At 41.6% G+C, this 25,802-nt stretch overlaps 1 protein-coding gene across 1 annotated transcript in view; it reads right to left on the bottom strand.

The window, feature by feature from the left end:
* Positions 1 to 24,200, bottom strand: part of hcn2b (hyperpolarization activated cyclic nucleotide-gated potassium channel 2b) — a gene marked incomplete at its 3' end in the record, with an annotated part of 43,768 nt that extends 19,568 nt beyond the window's left edge. Inside the window, exons 1-4 of the mRNA XM_083969810.1 lie at positions 23,437 to 24,200; positions 21,516 to 21,939; positions 15,079 to 15,240; positions 153 to 371 (exon numbers count right to left, since the gene is read on the bottom strand). Of these exons, the coding sequence (XP_083825936.1) occupies positions 153 to 371; positions 15,079 to 15,240; positions 21,516 to 21,939; positions 23,437 to 24,182 (1,551 nt within the window). The 5' untranslated portion in view covers positions 24,183 to 24,200. The remainder of the gene's footprint in view (positions 1 to 152; positions 372 to 15,078; positions 15,241 to 21,515; positions 21,940 to 23,436) is intronic.
* Positions 24,201 to 25,802: the final 1,602 nt, after the last annotated feature.

Genomic DNA, 25,802 nt, shown 5'->3' with positions numbered 1-25,802 from the left:
CTTGGACAAATACAAACCACAGTCTAGACACAGCAAAAACAAAAGTTTTTTTTTCTTTCTTTCCCCCATTCATCTGCTATTAGTTTGCTTCAACTATAACAGATTTATTTCAGGAGGTAAACTAAAAAACAAAAAATTAGACAAATCCTGACCTTTTCTTGGTATTGGCGTCTAGATGAGTCCAGAGACTGGATGAGTGCAGTTGCATGGCCGATGAACATGGCGTAGCAGGTGGCTCCTACGATCATACTGAGCATCGTCAGCCAGATGTCCGACATACTCTCCGGGGCTTGTCTTCCATAGCCGATGCACAGCATGTGGCTCATGGCCTTAAAGAGGGCGAAGGAGTAGAGCTCACTCCACGTGTCATTCTGTAAGGGGAGAGATGGAGAGAGAGGCAAGAATGAGTATTCAAATCTGGGTTATTCTGTTCTCTGTTCTACAATAGCTCCTTACTTTTGTATTTTTACATTTAGTGGTTTTGACCTTACGACCTGAGCCTGAATTATACTTGCAGAGAAACATTGCAGGAGAAATGTATAAGTTAGAGTGTGACACGAGTGGTGATGGAAAGAGTGGATGAAACAATGAGAGGTTTGATGATTCTTGAAAATGATACGTGTCTGGTGACTGTTGCAGGTTTGGTGGAGAGCCTAATCATGATCACTGAGCATGCCTTGCCCTGTCTTGGCCAAGCAGAGGGAGATGAGGAAAGAAATGAGTGTTAATGAGGAGCCCGTACATCTGCCTGCTCCAGTCTGCCTTTGAGTGGTGCTCACACACTCAGTCAACTCTAATTCTCCCATGTTAGTGTCATTAGAAAGCCCTCCACGGGCCTCACATCCTCTTCTCAGACAGCTGTGGCTCACACACTGTCCAGACTTTATCACTGTATGTGTGTCTGAGTGTTTCTTCTGGGACGAGTGGTGTCCTCAGTCACTGATTGACTGGTTGGATTCTTGCCTGATTTGTATATTTCCAGGGTCATTTGCATCTCATGCATGATTCAGATTTGCTGAAAATGTTTGTGTCTGTGTTGAGCTCTTGGCTGGATCGGTTGTTTAGATTTGTTGGAAGAGATAAACTGGGCCTTCTAATCTTAGATACAAGCTATAGAAACCCACAATAACAGTCTGAAGCTTTTAAGATCTTAGGCATCATCCTTGTGTTTTTCAGCTTTGTTGCTGTTTCTACGATCTAGCCTTCCAACTACAGTCCTTGTCTCACGATAATCCACAGTTCTTGAGCCCATTATAATAAAACATTTTTTTGCTAAAAACCCTGGCAGAACATTTAAACACTGCAGCCTCCAGCCTGAGCCTCTTCCTCACTGCCCCGGGTGGTGAGCAGACTTGAAGTTGAAACCCTCCAGTCAGCCATCAACATGCTGGCCACATTGCTGATGGATAAACAGCGGGAGTAGGAGGCTTCAACCCAGAGCTAGAGCACAGAAATAAACACCTTTTTACACATGGCTACATCTTTCTGTCCCTGATTGTACTTTTTTCTCTCTCTCAGACACACACACCACACAGATAAATACATGGTAGCCTATACTGTGTACTGTCTTAAAGTAAATAGATGGGCACCACAGAATATCCTCAATGCAAAAAACAACAACAATAACAACAACAACAAAGAACAATAGGATTGAAAATTTCAATACGAAAAAAATCAATCCGTCAGGACAACACCCTCTATAAAATCAGGACAGGGCCCTTAACTTGTCTGTTGGTGATTTATAAACCAACTCTGATGATACAATAGGCAATCTGTTACAGTCTCATGCTATTGTGGCTTTTAGCATCATTACTGTCAATCTGTGGTGACCTCCCAATTGATGTTTGACTATCTTGGCAGGATTATAACTCACCTATGGGCTACAGATGCATTGCTCTTGGTCTCTCTCTGTGGCTGTGTGATTGTTAGTCAAAAAAAAAAGAAAAGAAAAAAGTAGATATAAATGACCCTCATCCCATCGCCTTGTATTCCTAGGAATGTTTTCTAATGTTCCGGCCATGATGCACATATGCCATAACCACAGAGAAGGTGCAGCCAGCTGAGTTGTATTTGTTTCACACCAACTATATTTGCAGAAGAAAAGGTTAAAAACATACATTGGGTATGTTTTGTTTTATACATAACACCTAGAGTAAATGTGATGCTAACCTATAGTTTACAGACTGAAAGCATAGGGAAGCAGCTAGCGTAGGCTACTTATCATATGACCCCATGGTGGTGATGAAATGGACTATTTATTGGCCAGAGAACAGCCTCAAAAGTACTCCTGTCAAGTGGTCACACCTGGTCTAAAGCAAAGTTATTTGGAACTGCAGCCTCTGGGGTTCAGCTGTTTTCTTAAGAACTTTAATTACTTTTGCCTCATCAGGAGCAAGTGTAAAGTAAAACAGCTGGGCCATTTCTTTGGTAGCGACATCAGACAAGACAGCTTGAATAGACAATGGTGTGCCTGAATTATTAGATTGGGTCAAATGGGCTTTTAGACAGAAGAGACTTGTTAGTGACAGAAGCAATCCACTGGACATGTATGGGACTGATTAGGAGCTTTAGCTTTTGCAGGAGAGATCCATTTGACCTTATTGAAGAGATGTCACCAGACTTGTAGCAACAAGGCAGTGAAACAGATGAAACAACACAAATTAGCAAGACACTGGAGGTTGTTAACAATTGACCCTTCGCGTAAGCCCCGCCCCCTTGGTTACTGTTGCTACGGCGGGCAAGCTTTCACTCCCAGCCATGCTCCTGGCAGTATTTGGTATCGATTTCAAAGGAAATATCAGCAAATTTCTGGATAAACTGTTCTGAGATAATAGAGAGAAGAAGTCACAAAGATCATTCATAGTTTTCAGTGACGTGTGACTCGCGCAGGAGGATAAAACATCTGTTCAACGACACGACTGGACAATGTACAGAGCAGCAGTAAGGACCGGTAATTTTACCGTCTATCAACCCACGAAGACTTACGTCATCTCACTGGTCATGAAACATTGTCAAACTGCAAGTTTTTGGGCGATTGTGAACCACATACAGCTTTCGCTGCTGTTTTGTTTTCTCCCACCGCTGTATCAGTCAGTGAAAGCAGTCCCTGCCTGGAGGATCCCTCGCCTGAAAGCCCAGGTAAAAGCCCTAAAAGTACAGCTGTCATTTCGGAGGTGAACATATGGTTATCCCCATATTTACACTTGCTCAAGTCGAAAAAAAAGTCTGCTCGTATCTGAACATCTCTATATTGCTGCTGCCGCCGCCGCCGCCGCCGTAGTAGCAGCAGCAACAACAACATCCTTCTCTACAAACAAATGTTTTTCGTCCTAGTCTCAAAATGTGTCCACAAAAGCAAACGTAATGACTCACTGCGGAAAGCTTGCCAGGCCTATAGTTACGGTTGCTAACGTAGGATTGGACAATAGCCGTTTGTGGGAGGAGTTGGCGAAGGGTCAATTGATCCTAGCAACACGTTGTGTAAGCCATTAGCCACAGACACATGGATGAGGCTTTAGGCGTAAAGTGTATCCTACAGACTGGTTTTAATTATGGCAGATTTAGCAGCTAGGGCTTAATAAAGACAACAATGTAACATGATAATTAGTGAGTTCTAGAGGCTGTGATAGATTTTTGCTACGCCAGGCAAGTTGTTTCCAGTTTCAGCGTAGCCACAGCCTTATATTTAAGAGGCAGATTTATCTTTTTGTTAGTTGTCTAATTCTTAACCAGAAATTATAAATATATAAATAATAACATTATTCTTTCATGCCACTGTGCGAGTAGGTCGGAAAACCTACACTGGCCAGCTGTAACCAGTCTGTTTGAGGTAACAGCTGATTAAAACTGACACAGTGTACAGCTGTCTCTTACTATTGAAAACTACAACCCTCATACTAACATAATAAACTAATTCTACAGAGATACCACCCTGAGTGAGGGGGGGGGAGAGAAAGAGGAAACAAATGAAATTAGCTCTTGTGTTGATTTTATTTGCCATCGGTCTTCACTGAGCAGTGTGGATGATAGCTAATTCTACATAATACATTTAGGGAGTGAACACAAAGGGAGTATGGGACATCTATGATGCATGATGGCATAATTATAGAATAGTGAATGTGCATGCATGCTGGCAAACCCGTCTGGAGATACACGCTGTTTCCCTCTCAGCTTGTATTTGAGTTTGTGCATTTGATTTGTGCCAGTCATGCTTCACAGCATAGGGTGCAGTCCCTCTCTGATGGTCCCAAACTGATGTGGGGAGTTTTTTTTCAATTAACAGGACTGACAATGTGATGACACTGACATTTAGAACTTTAATATGTAAAATGCCATAAAAGAGCTTGTTAGCAATGTTGAATTCATTATTTAGAGCCAGTGGGTTCCCATTTGTATTCATTATTTAAAATCACATGAGTACAGAAAGTTGCAAGTGTCTGTTTGAAGTATTTAACCTTGATAATGAAGAATACAGATTCTGACAGCCCAAAAATATTTCTCTTGGTCCAAGGGTGTGTTAAAACAGAATAATGGTGGCTGTGTTTGCAAAATTAACTTCAGAGTGAGTTTAAATCAGTAGCTAGAATTAGAACATTATATATTTAACCTGCAACATTTAAAATATTCTAATGTTTAAGGACAGTGTCACAGTGTACATTGGACAGTCCTTTATGCTGAAGTTCCTACTTTAGTCACAACAACATTGTCTTGGTCCCCCTGTTCTGTCTTGTTTTGTTATATTTGTTGTGTTTCTGTTGGGTTATTTTGCCCAAAGCTTCTTTTTTTATTTCTTTTTTTTAATAGTTGGAGGTGGCTATATTGTAAAAGAAAACATACTAAAAACTTGAGTCATAGATTTTATTTTCTACTGTTGACCAGCATTAGCCTATATAGGTTATTTGTAGTTGGTTATACCAGTAATAGAGGTATATGTTGTATTTTGATGCTAGTCAGTCTCAAGTGCAAAATAACCAGCATGAGATGCTGGTGACCAGCATGGGATGCTAGCCACCAGCATCAAAACACAACAAAAGCAGTAGGAGTTGCCGGTCATCAGCATGGAATGCTGGTCCCCGCATTAAAGCACAAATTGCATACACCATACTGCTTTTGCTGGTGAAGTTATGCTGGTTTTTCTAGCAGCTGATGCAGCATGGAAATGTTGATCTATGCTGGTTTGATGCTGGTCCATACTGGTTTTTGTAGCAGCTAGGTGCTGACCATCTTCACTGGCAACATTATAGTTTATTTCATTATGCAGAGTCCAACAATGTATCATCAACGACATAATGTTACGTATCTCTCTATCTTGCACACGCACGTTCCATATAAGTCATGGCAACGGAACTGTGACGCCTGACCGAATTGTTCTGTGTCTCATTTGCACTCGGACTTGACCTTATGTTGACCCAGCACAAAACCTCTGTTGGCAAATTGACCTTTTGCGGACTTCAGTGGATTACAAAACCCTTTGGACACCTGTGGAAAGCTCTCTCAACAGCTCGTCGGAAGACTATCGATTGGAAGACTCCATTGGAAACGACTCACCTGCAGATTTAATCAGCGGAAAAAAAGATCCCCCCACCGACCAGCACCTGCTCTGGACCCAGTCCTTATAGCCTAGGTTAAGACATCTTTTAATTTTCTAGGTCACCAAATGCCTCAGTTAATCTTCTTTAACCCCCCAAATCTGATTATAATCCAAAAATAGCTCTCAATTTATGTATTTATATAATATTACATATTACCATGAATAGAATGTTAGCTTAATTGGAAAGCACAGTTTTGGATGACATTTTCTTAGTGCAAAATTATGATTTATCCAAAAACCCGTGCCTTGTTTCCCGGGCCAGATGTGGAATGTGCTAACAATGAAGAGAATGACTCAAACATGTTGATATTTTCGTTTGACATTACAATATTTAAAACAAATTGCTGTCGAATACAGTCTGCATACTTGCAGACCGCTCCTCCTGCTTTCCCTGCAGACTGCCCCTTCTGCTTCCCAGCAGTCAGCTCCTCCAGTTCTCCCTCCCTCTCCTTGCATTCAGATGACTCCATTGCTCCCAGCTTACACATCTCTTCCCCCTTTGCTTCCCAGCCCACTAAACCTGTTGCAGCTTCCCAGCCTGCTTCTCCTCCCAGCGAGACCTTCCCTTTTGCTCTTGCTCCTGCTCTCTGGTGATATTACTGCTTTGCCGCCTGTTGGTTCTATTGCCTCTGCTTTCCGACCTGTTGCTTCTCGACCTGCCTCTCCTTTGCAGCCTATTGCTCCTGCTGCTGCTTCTACTCCTCAGCATTTTTCTTTTTTTTCTGTCCCCCGGGGCATTTCTCCTCGTTCTCCTCCCATCTTCCACATTGCCCTGCAAAGTTTGACTCTTTCCAACCCTGTGGGCTGGTATATGGCAGGGCTGTAAACTGCCCCAGCAGTGTCTTGCACTCAGGCTTTTTTTTTCTTTTCTGTTGTTAGTTGCTATTTTGCACATCTAGATACAGTGGCTTATTGATCAACCATTCTTTCTTTCTTGGGGCTGGCCTTTGCGTCTGGCGCGGCTCAGTACAATTTGGTTGGTTGAGCATTACATTATTCACCTAACACTTTATTACACTAGGGTTATTTTGTAGTTTGCACATTTAAATATGGTGGCTCGATCAGCGTTCTTTCTTTCTTGGGGCTGGCCTTTGCGTCTAGTGGGGCTCAGTACAATTTTGTTGGTTGAGCATCATCCCCTCCCTATAGCAGTAGTGCACTCCTCCACACCCCACCACCCGCCTCTCAGCCCCTAACCCCCAACCCCCACCCCCCTCGCCCAGGGTCAGCTGGGATCAGCTCCAGAGATCCCAGCTGACAGGGACGAAAAAGCTGAGTTTGAGCTTCTCTATGTTGATCCTGTTCACATACATGTGTAGTTATTATTCATCTGACTAACCATGACTTATCTCTGAGCTTGTCTCTTAGAGCTGCATAGAAACATAACACTTCAAAGTGTCTCTTGTGAGATGAAAGCTTAGTTTTCTTGTACAAATTGAGATTGAAGTAAATGTGTAAATTAAATATTAGGTAAGGAAAACTACAAGGGACCTGAGAGGTCAGGAGGCCCCTGGTCCAGAGCCCCTGTATGAAGTGACTGTTAAGAGTGATAATACTGGTGTGTGTGTGTGTGTGTGTGTGTGTGTGTGTGTGTGTGTGTGTGTGTGTGTGTGTGTGTGTGTGTGTGTGTGTGTGTGTGTGTGTGTGTGTGTGTGTGTGTGTGTGTGTGTGTGTGTGTGTGTGTGTGATCTCTTGGGGTCACAAAGTCACAGATACAGATAACTTTATTTATCCTCAAATAGGGCAATTGTAATTGTAACACCTTTTGCCTCAGCTCTTTTAACTTGCAGAGTGTTCATGGTACGGCTTCACTCATTTGTCCAGTACAATTAGCAAATGCCTTAAACTTCTCTGTGTAGCTTCCTGCTTGTTCTCCTTGCCTTCAGTTCAGTCCATAATGTTCTGTCTTCATCATTAAAATAAAAAAGTGCTCTGAACACATTACTTGGCCTCTGTACTGTTTATGGGGTCGGATGTGGGCAGCGTACAATTTCCTGTTTTGTTTTGAAATGACTTCCCTTGTGTGATTTGTGGTTATTTCATGTGCGATCTTTCCCTCTGTGATTGTCTACCCATAATGTGTTTAATTGCCTCCGCCCTTATTGCCCCGCTGTGCATATTTAGTCTGTGATTGCTGTTGTCTGTTCATCTGTTTTACTCTGTTATGCTCTTGGTTTTGTCACGTCTCTTTATTACCCTCAGTGTCTCCATGTGTTCACATTGTTGGACTTCTGTTTTCAGGGCCTGGATCGGGGCATGCTCCTTGTTAATAAAGTGGCCAGTATCTCAGGGAGGGTGGGAGGTGTTCACTTACTTGCTTTAAAGTCTGTACAGCAACAATTCCTATAATCTATAACTTTTATGACGTCATAGTGTATTGCACACAATACAGATCTATTTCAATTCCCTGCCTGCATATTTATTTATTAGTTGCACTGCTTCTTTGCACTATGTCTACTTACCACCAACCATATTTACTTAATTATGTTTTGCACCATTTTGCACCTAATCTGTTCAGTTTCTTGGAGTCAAATTCCTTGAATGTGTACACTGTACATGACAAGTAAAGCATTATTATGTTTTTTTTTTTTTTAAAGACTTGTCAATGCCTGGATTTTGACTGTAATTGAGTACTGACACGATTATGTTGTAAATGTCAAATAATTGTTTATCATATATTCCAGTCTGGTTTAAGGATAATCTTGTTTTATTATTATTATCTTTAATTGACTTAATCAGATGTGAAGTGATTAGTGAACACTTCTAAATTATGCTTCAAGGATCCAAGAAGAGTTTGACTCTTGGCTGGGTGGGTGCTTAGTAAACTGTCATTATTGGCTTTAAGTTGATTAGTTGTTTTTTTTATTACTATTATTCAATTACATGTTAACGAGAAGGAGCCACTAACAACATTTTATGCCCTCCACTTGTGAGAAGTGGGAGTCAATAACATTTATACATCGATGAGCTGTTAAAAAAGTCACAGCCGTCCTGATATGTCTGCTAGTCACAGAGTTTGGTACACAACAAACAGATGTGCTTCCAGTTCTTTTTTATTTGGAGTTTATTTATATGGGGGGTGGGGGGTAATTACTTCAAAACATGTCCCCAGGAGTACTTTGAAATCTGCCTCCTGCCAACTCAAATTACAAAGATCCAGTGATGAGATTTGTTGCCTTGTAAATCATCATAATTTCCCTGCAAGAAATTACAGATGCACAACTGTAACTGGGTGGTTGTTTCTGTTTGTGAGAAGTGGCTCCTTTGCAGAAGAGCTGCAAGTTTGATCTGACCCCCAGGACCTCTGAGGGCCACACCAGTGTAGGCTAGGTATGCCCTTTAGGGGATCCAGCCTCTGAACGGAGACACAGCTGTATAGGTTTCAGACTGCCGTTGATGTGCAACCATGTGCATCTGGAAAATGTGTTGTGTTGATGATGCAAGCTGTGGCCATATGACTGGAGCCCAGAGCATCTGTTGTAACAATCAAGTTATCAAAAATTCCATCACAAGCTTTTCTAGGTGTCTTTTGTCCATGATTTCCCAGCCCACAACAATTTTCTCTGCAACAACTGTGACCTATAACAAACAAATCTTTATTCCTTCCTCTAATGAGTTCCAAAGAGGTAGGCCTATAGATCAGTGTCAATCTTTCTGATGAATATGCTGTCATATGAATGTATACACCGCCATCCAGTTCCTTTCAGATAATTTAATTCTTTAACTGTTCAAGACTGCTTTTTTTCAAGTAAGACTAAACATGTTTACAGAGATTCACTGCATATAGCTAAATGTGACAAGACAACTTCCTAAAATGGGGTTGGTTTCAAAGGGGCAACTTGACCCACAAAGGCAGCAGCTCCAACCAGGCTATTTTTTCAACTAGCTACTGCTTGTTTTGAGTTCCCCTTTTCAGCTAAAATACTGAACCTGCTTATGGATAAATTGATATGGTAATAGCCCCTCAGTTACTAAAATGCCAGTTATTTATGAATACATAAAATCATTTTCCATTATATCTGAAATAAAAAGACCATGTGAAGCAGCATAAAATGTTCATTGACTGTACTCAACCGGCCTAAATGCACACGAGCAGTCTCCCATAAAAATGGCACAAATATTCTGAGACTACCAGAATAAATCAAGGATTCAATCAATTCCCATGAGCCAGCTCCAAATCACTCACAGGACTGTACCACCTTCTTTCATTTTTCCTCTCTGATAAGTGTAGCCTACTGATGTGAAGTTACCAAGATCACTCTGTGCTACGTGATCAAAATTAGAACTGGAAGAGGCTGTTGGATCATAAAAAGGCAGCTGTCACTCATACACGTACGCATAAATCCACACACGGTAAACGTCCATTACACTCATGTGAGCAGGCGGGCCTGTCTGTCAGATAGATCACCTCAGTAATTGAATGCATGGAAGGGAATTCCCTTATTAACTTTCAAAGCATGAGGGTTTATTGAAGTGCATGTTTGTGTTCATACCGCGCGCATGCACAGATGAGTGTAGCAGTTAGAGGAACTCCTCATCTCCTACAGGAAAATGTCTCCTAGTAGCCTAAATATTTATTTGTATTTATGTATTTATATATTTATTTGATTAGGACATTGCATATTAATCAACATGTCAGCCAGAGCATCTATGTAAATATGCCAGAGTTAGCATAGTTGCTAATTCACATCCGTTGTCCTAAGGCAAGTCATAACATACAAACAATATACCAGTATACAAATAGATAAAACACAGTTTTACACAAAAAAATAGGTCCCAATTCACATTAAGAGTCCATATAGAAAAATAGAAAGACAAAAAGTTACACAGCAGGTCTGGCTTGCTACTAACCACTGTTTGAGGGTCTTTTTGAAGGTGGTGTAAGTGGCACAGTCTCTAACAGCTGGTAATATATTCCAGGACTGTGTTTCTCTGATGGACACCACCATTTGACCAAATTTGGTCTTGCGCTGTTGTATTAAATACAGCAACGCAGTTCAGGCTGAAGCAAAGCATATGTGAGAGGAAGATAGAGGCTTTATTCTAATGCTATTGATCTAGCAGCCAATCAGGCTGAGGTAGATGGGACTAAATCACCTGTCATTCACATAACAGAGTCACTTATATAATAGACCGTGATGATCTGGCCTCTTGTGATCGCTATGTGCTGCAGGAGCCTGATTACCAGGCTTATGATGAACGCCACTGTGCTGTATGCACATCTTTTACAAGTCACAGACATTGTTGAGTGTGTAGATGCAGAGATGAATATATTACAAGAAAGAAAAAAGTGTTGTTAGGAGGGTTTTGGTTATCTGTTATTCATTCATCTATTTGTTTTTACATACCTGCAAGGCTCATCAGAACAAAAACAGACACAAGCATATGACAGTGCCTCTGAGTGAGTGAATGGATCAAGTGTTATTAAGGTAATCTGGTTGTATTTCCATAGTTGGAGTGCGTGGATGATGAAAGAGGAAAGTAGGGTGGGGTCCAGTGCAAGCTGACAGCCAGTCAGCCTGCAGGGAAGCACAAGGATGAGGATCACTTAACGCTGCATTTCTTATTCAAAGAGACTCTGAAAAGGATCCCTGACCTTGATTACCCCAACATGGCAGCCAGCCGTGCAGCGCACCAGGCGGCCACGCCCACACGAGTGCTCACTGGCTAATGTGGCATCGAGCTTGGAAAAAAGGCACAAATGCACGAACAACACGCATCAGTTTGAGGCATGAAAGAGAAAAATGAATGTTAACACAGCGAGGAGAGAGGAGAAAGTATGGGTGTGGGTGATTGCAGTGGTGGTAGTGGTGGGAGGGATTAATGGATAAGAGAATAAAGAACAATATATTTTCTCTGCTTTTGTAGCCTTTGGCAATAATTAACATTACAGAAAAGAATGTCAGCGTGCTATACAGAAACTGCTTGTTGTCTGAGATTGAAAAACATCAACAGGAAATGTCACTTTGAATTGGACTTTAATGCTAATAAGAAACTTCCAACACATTCATATTTCTGACTATGAATTAACAAAGCAATTCCAGATGCCTGGGGAGAAGGCATGTTTGAGCAGAGGAAAAGTAGCAGTCAATAATATTCTATCTGTTAAATGTCTCAATTTATGACACTCTGAGAAGTGGCATGTGGAGTTTGGCACAGCAGCGGGCATCTTGTTGTCCTCCACAGACATAAGAAAGACGGTGCATGTGTGTGGAGGAAGGGCGGGTGAGAAACAAACAAAGATGGCCAGAGATGAAACGAGAAATGAGAAATAACAGAGAAGCAACAGCGATGTCCCCTAGGGTCAAAGGGTGTGAGATCCATCTGTTCCTCAAGATCACACAAACCAAAACACATACACACACTGATGCATGCAAGCACGCACAGCAGTGTGCCATGGTACACAGTGTTACCACAGGACTATTTTGAAGGCTTGACTATCACAAATCTGTGTGCTAAAAACGAGAAAGTTCATTATCAGCGTATGAAACATTTCTTAGTGACAGTGGCGTTAGACGGTTCAGGGAAACAGCCTGCACCTCACAAAAGCATGAAGGAGGAATTATCCAGTCTGCTGAGCATCTCGGATGCGACAAAAATGCCAGTTAAAATTATTTGCACCCTCTGATCCTATAGTAAGGAGCAGTCAACCACTAACATCTTTTGGCTCTGTCACGGTTGTGGGCTGGTTTGTGCTGCAGATGACACTTATACTGGTGATTGGAAATCTGTATTATTCCCACTTATCACAACTATTCCTCCACAGCAATGCAACCTGTGCTTTCCCAGTCCATTTATGCAATTCTTTGTTTCTCTGTGAGACTATATATTATTCTGCATTGGTCACAGGAACTCACCTGCACTATTAAGGCAAGGCAAGGCAAGGCATCTTTATTTATATAGCGCACTTAATATAATGTGACAGGTTTGTTTGGCTCCTCCTACTTCATTGATAGATGTTGTGTGCTATATTAGCCGACAGGTAAGCACAGCTCGTCCTCTGCTCTGCTGTCTTCCCCCCCTTGCTCCCGCATGTGACAGACTTTAATGCACTATGCCCTGGTAAGCACTGACTTTTGGTTATTAGTGTCTGAGGGTGCAGTGTTTCATTTTCTGTTTGGTGCACCTAAGGTCCCGCCCGCTTGTAGTCTCCACTCCATTGTGTTGAGCCTGCATGCTGTGTGATGCAGAGGTAAAATAAAGTCTGATACATACAGTATTTGTCTAGCTGAACAGTAATTTATTTAATCTGTCCTTTTTTTCCTTTATTAGACAGATTGCCACTGTTGTTTTGTTTGTGTCGTTTTGTTTGTTTGATTTGTTTCTGTGCCTGTACGTACAGTTTGTTTTTGTTTTTGGTTACATTAGATTGGTTTTAGTCCCTTGCCTTTTTCTTGTTATAATTGTTTTTATTGTTTTGTCTCTTTCTATGTGGGTGCTGGAGGACCCAGGACGTGTGGACGGTGGGACTGCACTCCTGTGCTGTCCCTTTATCATTTATATTGAAGATTTGGCTTTTAGCGTAGGATTAAATAAAGATTGTAGTCTTGGGGGAATCATTTGTGTTTGCTTGTTATTTTACTGTCATCTGCATCATCCTTAACCTGGTGATTTGAGTTTGTACCTAAATTAACTTTAAATAGGAGCAACTCAGGGCCTTGCCACAGCCCTGGCCACAATAAGATATCAAATTCCGCAGCAGACTGTGGAGTTAAAGCCTAATTATTCTGTTTTTGTAAATGATCACCATAAATAGTTTGTATTGTTAGCCTGCCACATTATATTTATACTAAAAAGTACTACAGTATACAGTTTCAGCCTTCAAAATCATACAGTATGTATGTACTGTCTATATACCTGTATAAAATACAGTATAGAAGGCACATTTGAGTGGCAGGTCAACCAAGCATAGTGTTTCACTGTTCACATCCCTCTGTGCCTCTGTCCGTGTCAGTCACCAACCCCCAACTCCCTCCCTGTTATCTCCAATACAGAATGATAAGTCAAATAGGATGGAAGGGTTGAAGTCAAAAACAGGGAGACATGTTACCTGCTGTATATTGTGTTTTCTTCTTAGTGTTCCTAATTTGTGATTAATGTCCCAAAGATATAAAACAGCCAGTAATTAAAGTTTATTTTGTTAACATGAAACAGTGTGAACATACTGACGGCCCTTTTTATTCGTAACATTTAGAGAAAGGTCCTAATTCAAATTCAGGACACAGCAGAGGTGAAGAAGTAGGACACTGCTTCATGGTAATGATCTTGATATTAGCCCTATAGAACTTAAATTAAAATTCTACACAGTTTCGTCAAAACTTGTCTCAAATGCAAAGCGTCTACACGTTTTTTCTGATGGAACAGCCAGATTTTAGTTTGATTCCTGGGCCTAGGGTCTCTCTGGGTGGAGTTTGTATGTTCTCCAGTGCCTGTGTGGGTTCTCGCTGGGTTATCTAACTTCTTTCCTGTAGTCAAACTTGCATACAGGGTTGATTGACGACTCTAAATTGCCTGTAGGTGTGAATGTAAGAAATGTGCGCATTGTTTGTATCTATATGTCGGCCCTGGTGGAACAGACAATGGATGGATGGTAGAGCCAGAACATGAACATGCATCATGAGTTTGCAGATTTCCTTCAGCAGCTTCAACATAGTGCTAAAACAAAACATACTGAAGAATGGGCATCCAGTTGTTAGCTCATTATCAGGCTAAAACCAGGGCTTTATAGTGTGATCCAGTTGAACAGTATCAACTGTTCAACATCAATTGATTCTCATATAAACTATATGATTATTGATAAATAAGGTGTACTTACAAACTCAAAACTCAGTGTATATTATGTTATTATTGTATAATGTGAGGAGATATGTTTCAACGTTCTCGTTGGTTGATAAAGGCTGCGAGTCCAAAATGAATATGCTTTTAATACTGATTATTCAGTAATTCATTAAATATGCCACATGCTTTTCAGAGAGTGTTCCTTTCATGCCCATAATAATTTGGGAGAAACCTCTCCTAATGGTCTGTCTGTCAGCAGATGGCCAGGAGCTACCTGCCAGCTAGAAAGAAGGAAGGCCATCAGAGCACAGAGAACGAGAGAGAGAGAGAGAGATAAAGAAGAGGGTGACTAAAGAACAAACACAGTGGCGTGCTGTATGAACCGAGAGAAAATAGCCTTTTTTTTTCATCCTTCACTCCAGCTTTGTATACACTGGAATGTCTCCTGGGTTTAACTAGAGAGGGTTTAATTGAGGATGGTCTTGTGTGTATGAGCATGTCTGTGCTTGCATGTGTGCAGACTCAAATAAAATGATCAAAATAAATCCTATTTCCCCATTTCCCTGCAAATAAAACACCTTTGGGGGGACATGTTTTATGCTCCTGTTTCGCAGCCATTGTTCTCCTGAACGCCTTTGTTTATGTGATTGCGTGAAAACTTCCAAAACACACATTCACTTGAACACAAACACAATGAGCATTTCGCCTACCACCATCTTGTTGAGGGACACCCAGCAGTCAGATGGAAAGTCCTGTAGCATGGGAACGAGGAACTGCAGACAGCCATCCCAGTGACACAGCAGGAGCATCATACCAATCAGGTTGAATATTCGCATCACAGCGCTGGCCAGGTCATAGGTCATGTGGAAGATCTGTCAGGAGGAGAGAAGATGGGCAGACAGACGGTTACAGACGGAAAGGGCAGAGATGGATATGTGAAGAGAATGACAAATCAGTGGATTCAGACTGAACCTAAATCTGAACGTAAAAACTGAATCCGTTTTCACAAATAGTATTGTTTTAGGCAAAAATGAACTGAACAGTTTCTTAGGGTATTTTCATATTGCATTTGAGGTTGCTATAATTGAGGTTTTTAGAAGAATAATGTGTCAAATGTGTCTGGTCATGTTAAGCTGTCATCCTCACAACTTTACTTGTCTGGTTCGTCACCACCCTTATAGCGCCAGCGCTGTAACACAATTAACTACAGTTTCAGCAAAAAGTTCTATTAAAATCCTCTACACTACCTGGCAACCCATCTAGCAGCTAAAGAGCCAGATATTTCCCTCAGGTAGAGACTGTAATGTTCATGCAATGTTATAGTTTGTTCATAGGGAGGCGTTCTTGAGTTACTATTATTTTTGTTACGCCTGCAGAAGAAGAAAAACAGGTTCAGAGGTAAACAGATAGCGAGAGGAAATGTAGCATGGTTTTTGCATAATATCTACAATACATTCATGGTTTTTGAGAAGCCGACTAAAAGCATCTAAAACGTCACAAATTGTGTTGGAGTCTTATTCCAAAAACTTTACAGAGACCAAATACAGAGGTACAAGTGAGTGAATATTAGGCTCACATTCATCAGGGAAACATAAACATAACACAAAATAAATTATAATGTTGCCCTGTAACTGACACTGTACATACAGATTAGCAAATGTTTGCTAACAAGTTCACCGAGAAGCAGTGGCTCAGGCGGTTGTGCGGGTCATCCAATAATCAGAGAGTTGGCGGTTCGAATCTCGCTCTGTGCCCATAGTCTGTGCCAGACGCTGTCGTAGTGTCCTTGGGGAAGACACCTAACCCACCTTCCCACGAGTGAATGCATATGAATGATCATGGTGGTGGTCGGAGGAACCGTTTGGTGCACACATTGGCAGCCACGCTTCCGTCAGTCTGCCCCAGGGCAGCTGTGGCTATATACACTTACCACCACCGGTGTGAATGTGTATGAATAAATAATGGTTTCTGTAAAAAGCTTTGGGTGTTGGGACAAGCGCTATATTGTAATCCATTAGCATACTGTATATGATCATCACCATTAAATGGATGTGTTAATTTCAAGGATCATCGTAAATTGTCTTCTGATATTTCAGCTTTAAATTGTTGAAACATTCAACAATTGTTCTCTGGTTGTTACCTGAAACAGCCAGCATCTCATTTTAAAATCTGTATTTTGTATTTTTTGCCACTTAGATCAGCATAAGCTGTAAACACAATATTTATATATTATCTGCTTGTAAAGGTTCAAAAGAAAAATGTGTGTTCTAAAGCTAGATGTGAATAGCACATACAGCGCAACATTCATTTACATATTCACTCACTTTTAACTCATGTTTTGTAGCTAGCTAGTCTTTCTCATGAAAGTAATTGCTTCCTGTGTCTGAAAACAACACAAGGAGAACAGTGTTGGCTAAACCAGAAAAGTTTAGTTTTGGCGCTGGAAACCATATGCTTCATAAAGTTGAGGGGAACTGAAGAGTTTGGTTTGATACAATATGCAACCCTATTTACATTATAGATACTCTCATACAGTCACACCTAAGACTAAGTACAGTGCATTCAGCATGGTGTACTGTAAACACAATATATTTTCAATATACCATAATATCGAGGGCTTAGAACCAAAAGGGCGTAAGTGACATTTGACAAACTTTACAAGAGAGGCAAAACAAAATTTTGACCAGACTTCAATCAACTGTATTCATTAACCTTAAACCACAACATTGCAACCACAGACATGCTTATATGAATGAGTATTTATGTAATAAACTTATGACATATTAACACAATGAACATGTTCTTAAACCTTTTAAAATCAAAAAAAAAATGTCAAAAACGTCACATACGCCTTTTTGGCACCAAACATTTCCAAGTCTTCTATGGACATATTGGGCGTATCTGCTGAACAATGCATTGAACTGATTGAATAATTAACACTTGAATAAGTAATTAATTGTCATGTAACTCATTCATTAATTATTTTAAAAGGGTCCTATGTTCCCCGCTGTTGCTGGTCGATGGACTCTCTCTACTTATCTGGACTCTATCCATCTATCTGGCCTGTCTAGCCTCTACCTGGTCTTTTTACTGTATTAAACTTAACCAACTCCTTTCTTCATGGCCTAAACCCAACCAAGGACAACTACACTTCTCACTCAAAGTCACAACTCAACTTCTCACTCAAAAATAGGCAAAAATCTGCAAAGTCACAACTCCACTGCAGGTATGGGACAAAAATGGCATGTTGCCCTGGTCTTTTTGGGGAAAAGTGGGGAACATAGAACCCTTTTTCTATGAAAGGGTTCTATGTTGCCCAGTCACACACATAACAGGTACATAGGAGCTGGGGAACATAGGGATGACCCCAGTAAGGCTCTCAAGGCATGATTCTGTCTTACTGTAATCACTCTTGTGAGGGCATACATTCAAAAACAACTCTGACTCATCTTTAACTTCTTTAATATAGGATTCATCAGTTTGTTTCATAATATTCATCAAAGTCTTTTCTGCCTCAGACAGTTCCATGTCTGCAGTTTTCTCAGCCATTTTCATTGCTGTTTAAGGGCAACAACTACACTTACGCCCTTCTGGCTCTGAACCAACATGTGGGTCCGACATGTATTTAGATGTATTTTTCAGGGCCAGAAGGGCGTAAGTGCACTTACGCCCTTCTGGCTCCAAACATTACTCACATTTTTGAGTTAGGTCTTTATTGTTTTGTTGCTTTATTCAATACAGTTTGATCTCAGATGGGTTAGGGTTATGGGCATCATTGGATAGAGCTCATCAAGACCTTTCTTTTGATATATAGAACTCATTTTCGCCCAAAATGTCACTTACGCCCTTTTGGTTCTAACCCCTCGATATTCAATATGATTGGGGCAGCTCTGAGTAAATCTGTAGCCTGGGAGGATGATCGAGCGATTTCATAGCTTCACTCACCTCAGGTAAAGCTAATTTGTGTCATTGCCTTGTAAACACCACTCACTGTGGCTTTGCTGGCTAATGGCCAGGCCCTGTTACCATAGTGTGTGTGTGTGTGTGTGTGTGTGTGTGTGTGTGTGTGTGTGTGTGTGTGTGTGTGTGTGTGTGTGTGTGTGTGTGTGTGTGTGTGTGTGTGTGTGTGTGTGTGTGTGTGTGTGTGTGTGTGTAGTTTTACATGCATGTGTGTACTGGTGTGAATCCAATTGATGCTTCACCAAATCATAAGCAAAAGCATATATTCCCAGTGGGGGGTAAGAGAACTGTCCTACAAGGGAAGTAGGGCAGACTCTGAGTGCGTCTGCATATATACGGTATATTTATGCACATCGGAAACCCGGCTTTACGGGCCAATTTAATGGTTTCTCATATAGAAACAAAGGCTTTCTCACTTGAGAGAAGTAAATCGTCCTACATGTGAAGTAGGCCAGATTGTGTGTGTGTGTTTCTAGAAACATGAAACAGCTGCCTTTGTTGTTATTTTACAGTTTGGGAGCAGTCAGGTCGGGAAGTGCGGTGACTCATCCCGCCACCTCAGAGGCCCTGCTGTGCTCAACTTGCAGCTTACTTGAATGTCAAAAACCTGCTCGACTACAGCGCGGGGTGCAAATGTCTCTTGTTAGTTACGGTGTCAAGTCAACCAGTGTAAGATCTAACTCCATCACACCTGACCAATACTCAACAAAAGGGCAACAGTCTTCTAGATTACCTTATTGTGTTGCGTCTGATCTATTTTTACACAAGGTGTATGAAACCATATTAGTATAAGTATCTATGTAAATATCTCTTCATTAAGCTCCATATTTAGAATACATATCTTCAGGGTTTGTGTTTTAATCTTTTCCATACTGTCTATACCTTGAGTTTCATGCCTCCCATCCCATTTGTCTGATTTAGGGTTAAAGTCTACAGACCAAACTCCAAGACATTACTTTCTTTACTTTTTGGAGACCTGCATCTTCTATAGTGGCTAATGGCCTTTGCTAATTTGGAGAAGGAGAAGGGGAAACACACTGTGAAGTCCTGCCCTGTGATTAGGAATCATTCCCATCATGATTAATGAGGCTCCAGGACTAATGTTCCCCCCGACACCAGAACAGCACCTGGCCATGTGTCACTGTCAGACCACAATCTGGGTCAAGGCACATTACTGTGACCACAACTCACAACCTGGAAAACACAGATAAAATACTTTCTACTCCTGTCTGATGCACATGTGATCTTTCCAGACGATTCACATGACATCACTTAGAAAAAAAACGAGTGAACTTGATGAAATTTCACCCCCGACAACCAATCTCCACCCTCATACATACACGCCCACAGCTTCACCTCATGAAAAAGGCATGCCAGCAAGTGGAGAGCCTTGATACATGCTTACTGCCTCAGGAAATTGCTCTGGTTATTCCTGACAATGCTTATCTCTGCTGCTGCTCTCTCTGTCACACAACAAACACACACACCAGTCTATTATAAAATCATGTCAAAAATACATACTGTTAAGTTACCAGCATCATTTTGACCCAGGTTGTTGAGCAGCATTCTCCTCTGGGTTAGCCTACAGTCAAGCTTAAAAAACTGACACCATCACAACTTCAAGATGATCTTTTAGGCTGCAGTGAGCTGAGCTAAGCTAAGCCGAGCTGAGTCGGGCAGCGGGGAAACACAGCCAGCCACGTTTGGATTGAGCTCAGCAGAGCGGGAGCTCAGCTCATCTAAGCTGATCAGGGCAAGAGCTCGGTGGAAGCAAAGGAGCATTGGCCTGTGTGTCTTTGAGCCAGTAATTAAGGTTCTCGTCAAGCTCAAATTACCTTTCTGTAATCAGAAGAGCAGTGGTTATTTTCAGAGTGAGGGAACACACACATTTGATTCATGGGTGTTTGCTCAGGCCAAATGGGGATCCTTAGTTTATTTACAGCCAAAAAAGCACAGAGAGAGTAGACCAGGATTAATTGTGTTTATGCAGCAGCAGTATGATAAACGGTTGATGATAATGCATCTATCTATAAATATTCATTATTTCTTCATGTGTAATGGAATCATTGAAGCTTGTGTTCCTCCATTGGTCACAATGTCAGTATCCATTTAAAAGAGTTTTATGTCTTAATTTGTTGAAATGCCACATTAAGACAATTACAAAATTGTGATAAAGGCAGCTCTCATCGTGAGAAAAAAAAGACAGTCAGCGTCCCTGTTGTTTTGTTCATTCCTCGGGAAATCCCTTTTTTAGTTGCCCGGCGATAAGCACAAATTAATTTCTCCTGAATTCTTAACTGCAGCAGTTTACTGGCTTATGATGAGCTGTTACAGGGGCGTATTGCTAGACAACACAGTAAAACATTTTTTTTTTTTTTTAGACAGGAAGTAATTATACAGAAGAGGATTGTTTAGATACAAACAAGATTACTTGTATTCTGATATAAACCGCTGTATGGAATATTATATTGTATTATTAATGAGAGCAGTGAGACTGCTTTCTGTTTTTTAATCAGTACAGTTCTAATGGCAGATGTGATGCTGATTAGATATTTATAACGATTTCAGTAAGAGACTAAACCACTTTCACAATATATTGACTGTTACGGGAAGGAAATTATTGTTAACATAACTGACAGGTCTTAAAACATCTAATTTGATGCAGTATCACCAAAAAATGTCTTTTTATGCTCCATGTCTGTGTAAAAAGGGATTTTAGGCCAAGACACTGCTGTACAGATGGCTCAGGATAGTGTGGCTTCACAAATACAGTGTGTAATACTTCTATTGATCAAAGTAAAGTGAACATCAAACCCTCCTTCTTGGCTTGGCTTGGCTGAGCCACCTGAAGGTGTGGCTCAGAGCCAACCAAACATGCAATCACCTCTAATGTCCTAACTGCATGCCTTTACTCTACTGCTGTCTTAACATATATCTGTAATGCGTTGTAATATTGTATGTGTTTATGCTGTTTTAATATTTACTTGAAATGTATGGTAATCTTTTGGATTGTAACACCAACCTGCCTAGAGAAGAGGACTCCAGATGGAAATTAGCCCTTGGGCTACAATCTGGCACATTTAGGTACCACGGTACATGTTTATCAATGTGCATTGTCCTGACTTCAAAATAAATAAACTAAACTAAACTAAACTGATTATATGATGAATGTTGAAATTCGGCATACCTCCTCCCACTGGTGGATATAACGGATGAGTCTGGACAGCCTCAGCAGGCGCAGCAGACTGAGGATCTTAGTGAACCGGACAATGCGGAGCGCCCGGGCTGTCTTGTACACCTCCGAGTCAATCCCTTTCTCCACGATGAGGAAGATATAATCCACAGGTATGGAAGAGACAAAGTCCACCACAAACCAGCTCTTCAGGTATTTCTTCTTAATCTTTTTAGGATCGAGGATGATCTCGGTGTTGTCCTCAAACACGATACCCGTCCTGAAGTTGAGCACCAGGTCCACGAGGAAGAAGGTGTCAGAGACCACATTGAAGATGATCCAGGGCGTGGTGGTCTCATCCTTAAAGAAGGTGATGCCCACGGGGATGATGATCAGGTTGCCCACCATGAACATCAGCATGGTGAAGTCCCAGTAGAACCTGACAGGGTGGACCAGAGGGGGAAAAGTCAGAATCAGTGTATCAGTGAAGTGCACACTGTGAGTCAGTCTCAGTATGTGAACTAAAACAAAAAACTGAAATATTGATGTCTAGACACAGTGCTGTTATCACAGGTCAGAAAATGGCAGATTGTGCTTGGCTCATGACAAGTGATAGTTCCCACTCTCTGTATATTGAAGCAATGCACTGTCGACAGGACAACTGCTTAATCACATTATCAAGTAAAAATGTCTTCTCTTTCTTGTGTGACAGGCCGGCAAAGTGATTAGTTTTAGGTTTCTGATTGTTGGTCAGACAATCTGATTGTTTGTTTACTGCACTTGAAAGCATCACTTTTGATTTTAGGAAACTGTTATAATGGAAGATGTGATTTGGTTTTGAAATTTACTGATAATTGCATTGACCTATGAATGCAATAATCCAGAAAGTTGCTGCCAGATTAATTAATATCAATAATCAGTAGTTGCGACTTGTTAGACTAGACTTGAACTGTTTCTAGTCATTCTTGTTGAGGTGCATTACCTGAGACTGCTGTCTGATCAGCTATAGAAGTAAGATGGAGACTGCAAAGGGAGGAACTGACTAAGTGTGTTGCTGAGTCACGAATGTCCTATTCATTGTAAAGATAGAACAGTGCATGGAAATCAGTCTAATTAATTAATTAATACTACGTTTTCTCTTCTATAGAAAGTTTCATAATATTTAAGTCGCGTCTCAAATCGTCTGGGTTAACCTTCAGATCAGCCCTGTTTTGCACAGGAGGAACTGTCCTCGGTGCTGAAACAACTGTACCGACGCATTTCAGCTCAGCGACGCAACTTTTCCAACTTCACACCAGGTCCATCTTTAAGACCAACGTCGTTAAACTGATCCTCTTTATGGACACTTGCATGTTACAAATACATAAATCGTACTGCAGTTATCGCAGTTTTTCCCCACTGTAAGGTAGGGTTGCTCCGAAGACTGGACTAATCTAATCAGATTGTGCGCAGAGCAGTCTTGCTATTTTTATAAAGAGGAAAATATGTTTTTATAAGCCACTTAAAAAGTGGGATGTCACACATTCCTGAGAAGTGGTAAAATACATCATTTTTGTGCAGTGTTGTATGAAAAGGATAAGTTGCAGAATTTTTGACAATTTGGCATAAATCAGGCTTTTCAATAGGCGCTGTGTTTTTCAACTCTATTTGTATTTCTTTGCCGTTACATGTCTCCTTTTGCCGTAGGATTTATGAATAATTATAGTTAGTTGTCTATTTCCAAGGTGAATTATATGAGCATTATTTTAGTATCTTCCATTGTATTCTATTTTTTATTTCATCACATAAAGTTGTTTGATGCGGAGAAGAGCTGCCAATATGTTAATAAGACATCATAGAATCAGTCAGACACAAAAAAAGCTCCTTATCTTCCATGCAGACCTACTCAGTCTAAGAGGATGCACTGTTTATGAACCTAACTCAATTGGACCCATACCTGAAGTCGCTGTATGGGTGGATAATCCAATTACCCGCTGACTTCACGCGCTCTTGCTCTTTTTCCACTGCCTTCTGGCTGCCAAACATGCGCAGGGAGAACTTGTTAACTCCGGGCTGCAGCATGGAACTAAACTGCCGCTGCATGTATGTCTGATTCCCCCTGGAGTCTCCTTCATCCGGCACTATCTGAGAGCCATCCTCGGCTTTAGAGAATGTGACCGAATTTCTCGATTGCTGACTCGGAGTCTGTCCTTTACTAGTTGGGGCATTGGAGAAGGAAACTCTCGAGTCCTTTTTGTCCATCCCTGCCACTGTCATGACCTCGGCCCCCGGCCCCTGTCTCAGGGACCCCGGTGAAGTGACAGAGCCGTCCATGCTCGCAGCCTGCCCCTTGCCGTCTTCTGCTGCTGCCACTACTCCATCTGCCTGCCTTGAGAGGAGAGAGTAAAGGCTCCCTGAACTAGTCGGGTCCCTTCTACAATCTCCGTTTTTGTTGCATATCATACCGATGGCCCCCTCTCCTATTTCGCCTGTCTCTGAGACTGTGTCCCCTCCACTCCTTTGCTCTGACTCTGAGCCGCCTCGACCGCCAGCAGCATCCCTCTGGCGAAACAGAGCGGAGGCTGCGCTGCCACTGGCACTCAGAGGCGCGGGGTCCTCGTCTTGGAAGAGCCAGAGCTCATTGTTGTTGGAGTTTTTACGCGCAACGGACGCGGCTCCGCCTCCCGGCATAAATTTCTTCATCTGGCTCCCATGGTCCTCACATCCGGTCAAGTTGGTGACTTGAGGTGGTCGGCGCCGCCGGAATTTGAAGTCCTCTTCGCCATCCTCCGGCTCGTCCATGACTGTCCGACAAAGACGGACAGACACACTTCCGTACCTTGAACCCGGCGAGACTGGGCGGCGGCAGGGGAGGAGGAGGAGGAGGAGGAGGAGGAGGAGGAAGAAGGGGCTGAGGAGTTCAAGGCAGCACCAGCAACAGCCCTCTGCTTTCCATTCACAACACTTTGGGATAACAGCGCACCAGCGGCGTTGCTATGGCTGCAACCTGGCCTCTGTTATTGTGTGTTTGGGAGGGGGTAGGAGAGGAGGGGAGGGGAAGGATGACAGAAGACAGCGTTACCCTTGGGCTACAACCATATACAGGTAGTCACTGAAGAAAATGTGAACAAAGGAAAGCACATTTGTCAAAGCAGCAGGACACACCCAGCTTTACAGTGCAGGCTAAACTGGAAAGAAAATTCTCACTTGCTCTTAAATAAATCGAATAATATAGGCCTGGACCTGTTGTTAGCCTATCTGTAGCCTATACATGAACAGACTTACCTGAAGGAAACAGGGGGAATCTGGACAAAGGTGACACATGAAGGTCACTAGAACCAACCAAGTTCACCATCGTTTGCCGTCCACTATGCTGATCTCAGATAGGCCTATCTTTAATTAAAAAAAAAAAAAAAAAAAAAAGCTGAGGGCAGGGTAATCACTCATCAGTGAATCAGGATTTCACTAGCTGCCTACATGTAAGCTTTGTTAACTAGACTGGGAGCATCCAACAGCGTCTGCCTGTTGCTTTACGTGGATCGTGGTTTGTTCAAATGCTGAGCACCCACTCTCTTGATTCAACAGCTCCATCTTGTGGAGAAGTGCACGGATTGCACTCCCAGGTTTTCTGAGGGATCAAATGGACTTTACTACCAAGATTACCTACCAAACTGAACATTGGCTTCTGCTTCTGAGTAAATGTTTACAGTGGTTTCTGGTCACTTCTTTAAAGGTCAATATTCTGTTGCAGTCTCTTCTTTGGCCTAAACTTCCCACATTTGAAACTTTTCTAGTGTTTAAATTGAAGTTTTGATGAAATTTAAAGAGCACTCAAAAAACAAATATCCTGGATATATGTTGTACAGATGAACAGTTATTGGAGCATGGCTGTGCTTTGGTTGTATAGTTGTGACATCACAAAGTTACATAAGCTCTGATGGCTCATTTTAAGGCAGTTCTGGATACAGGCCAAAATTGCAGAGAAGTTTCTAAAAGGTCAAGCTTTTAGTGTTCTAGCTCCCAGTTTCTCTCCAAGTCTGTCTTGTAAACACTACAGTGCCCTAAAACACAATGAAGTTTTGAATTTGCTGTAATCATGTCTTCAATTCAGTAAGAGATAAGAAAGGGAACTCTCTCTCTCTTTGAGTAGTTTTTTTTTTAAGTCTTTCAGTAAGTTCTACAGACTTCAGTTATTATAGATAACAAGTCAGGACTGGTATACCTAACAACCAGTAGAAGTTAAGACCAGGACATATTCCTCCAGTAATGATTACAGCAAGTAAAACCCGTTTCATTTTGCATATGGAGCAACTACATTTAGAG

Source organism: Trachurus trachurus, assembly GCF_905171665.1.
Source record: "Trachurus trachurus genome assembly, chromosome: 4".
In the NCBI taxonomy this organism is placed as follows: domain Eukaryota; kingdom Metazoa; phylum Chordata; class Actinopteri; order Carangiformes; family Carangidae; genus Trachurus; species Trachurus trachurus.
Note: the sequence above shows the minus strand (reverse complement) of the source record. Positions and strands in the feature narration are given on the sequence as shown.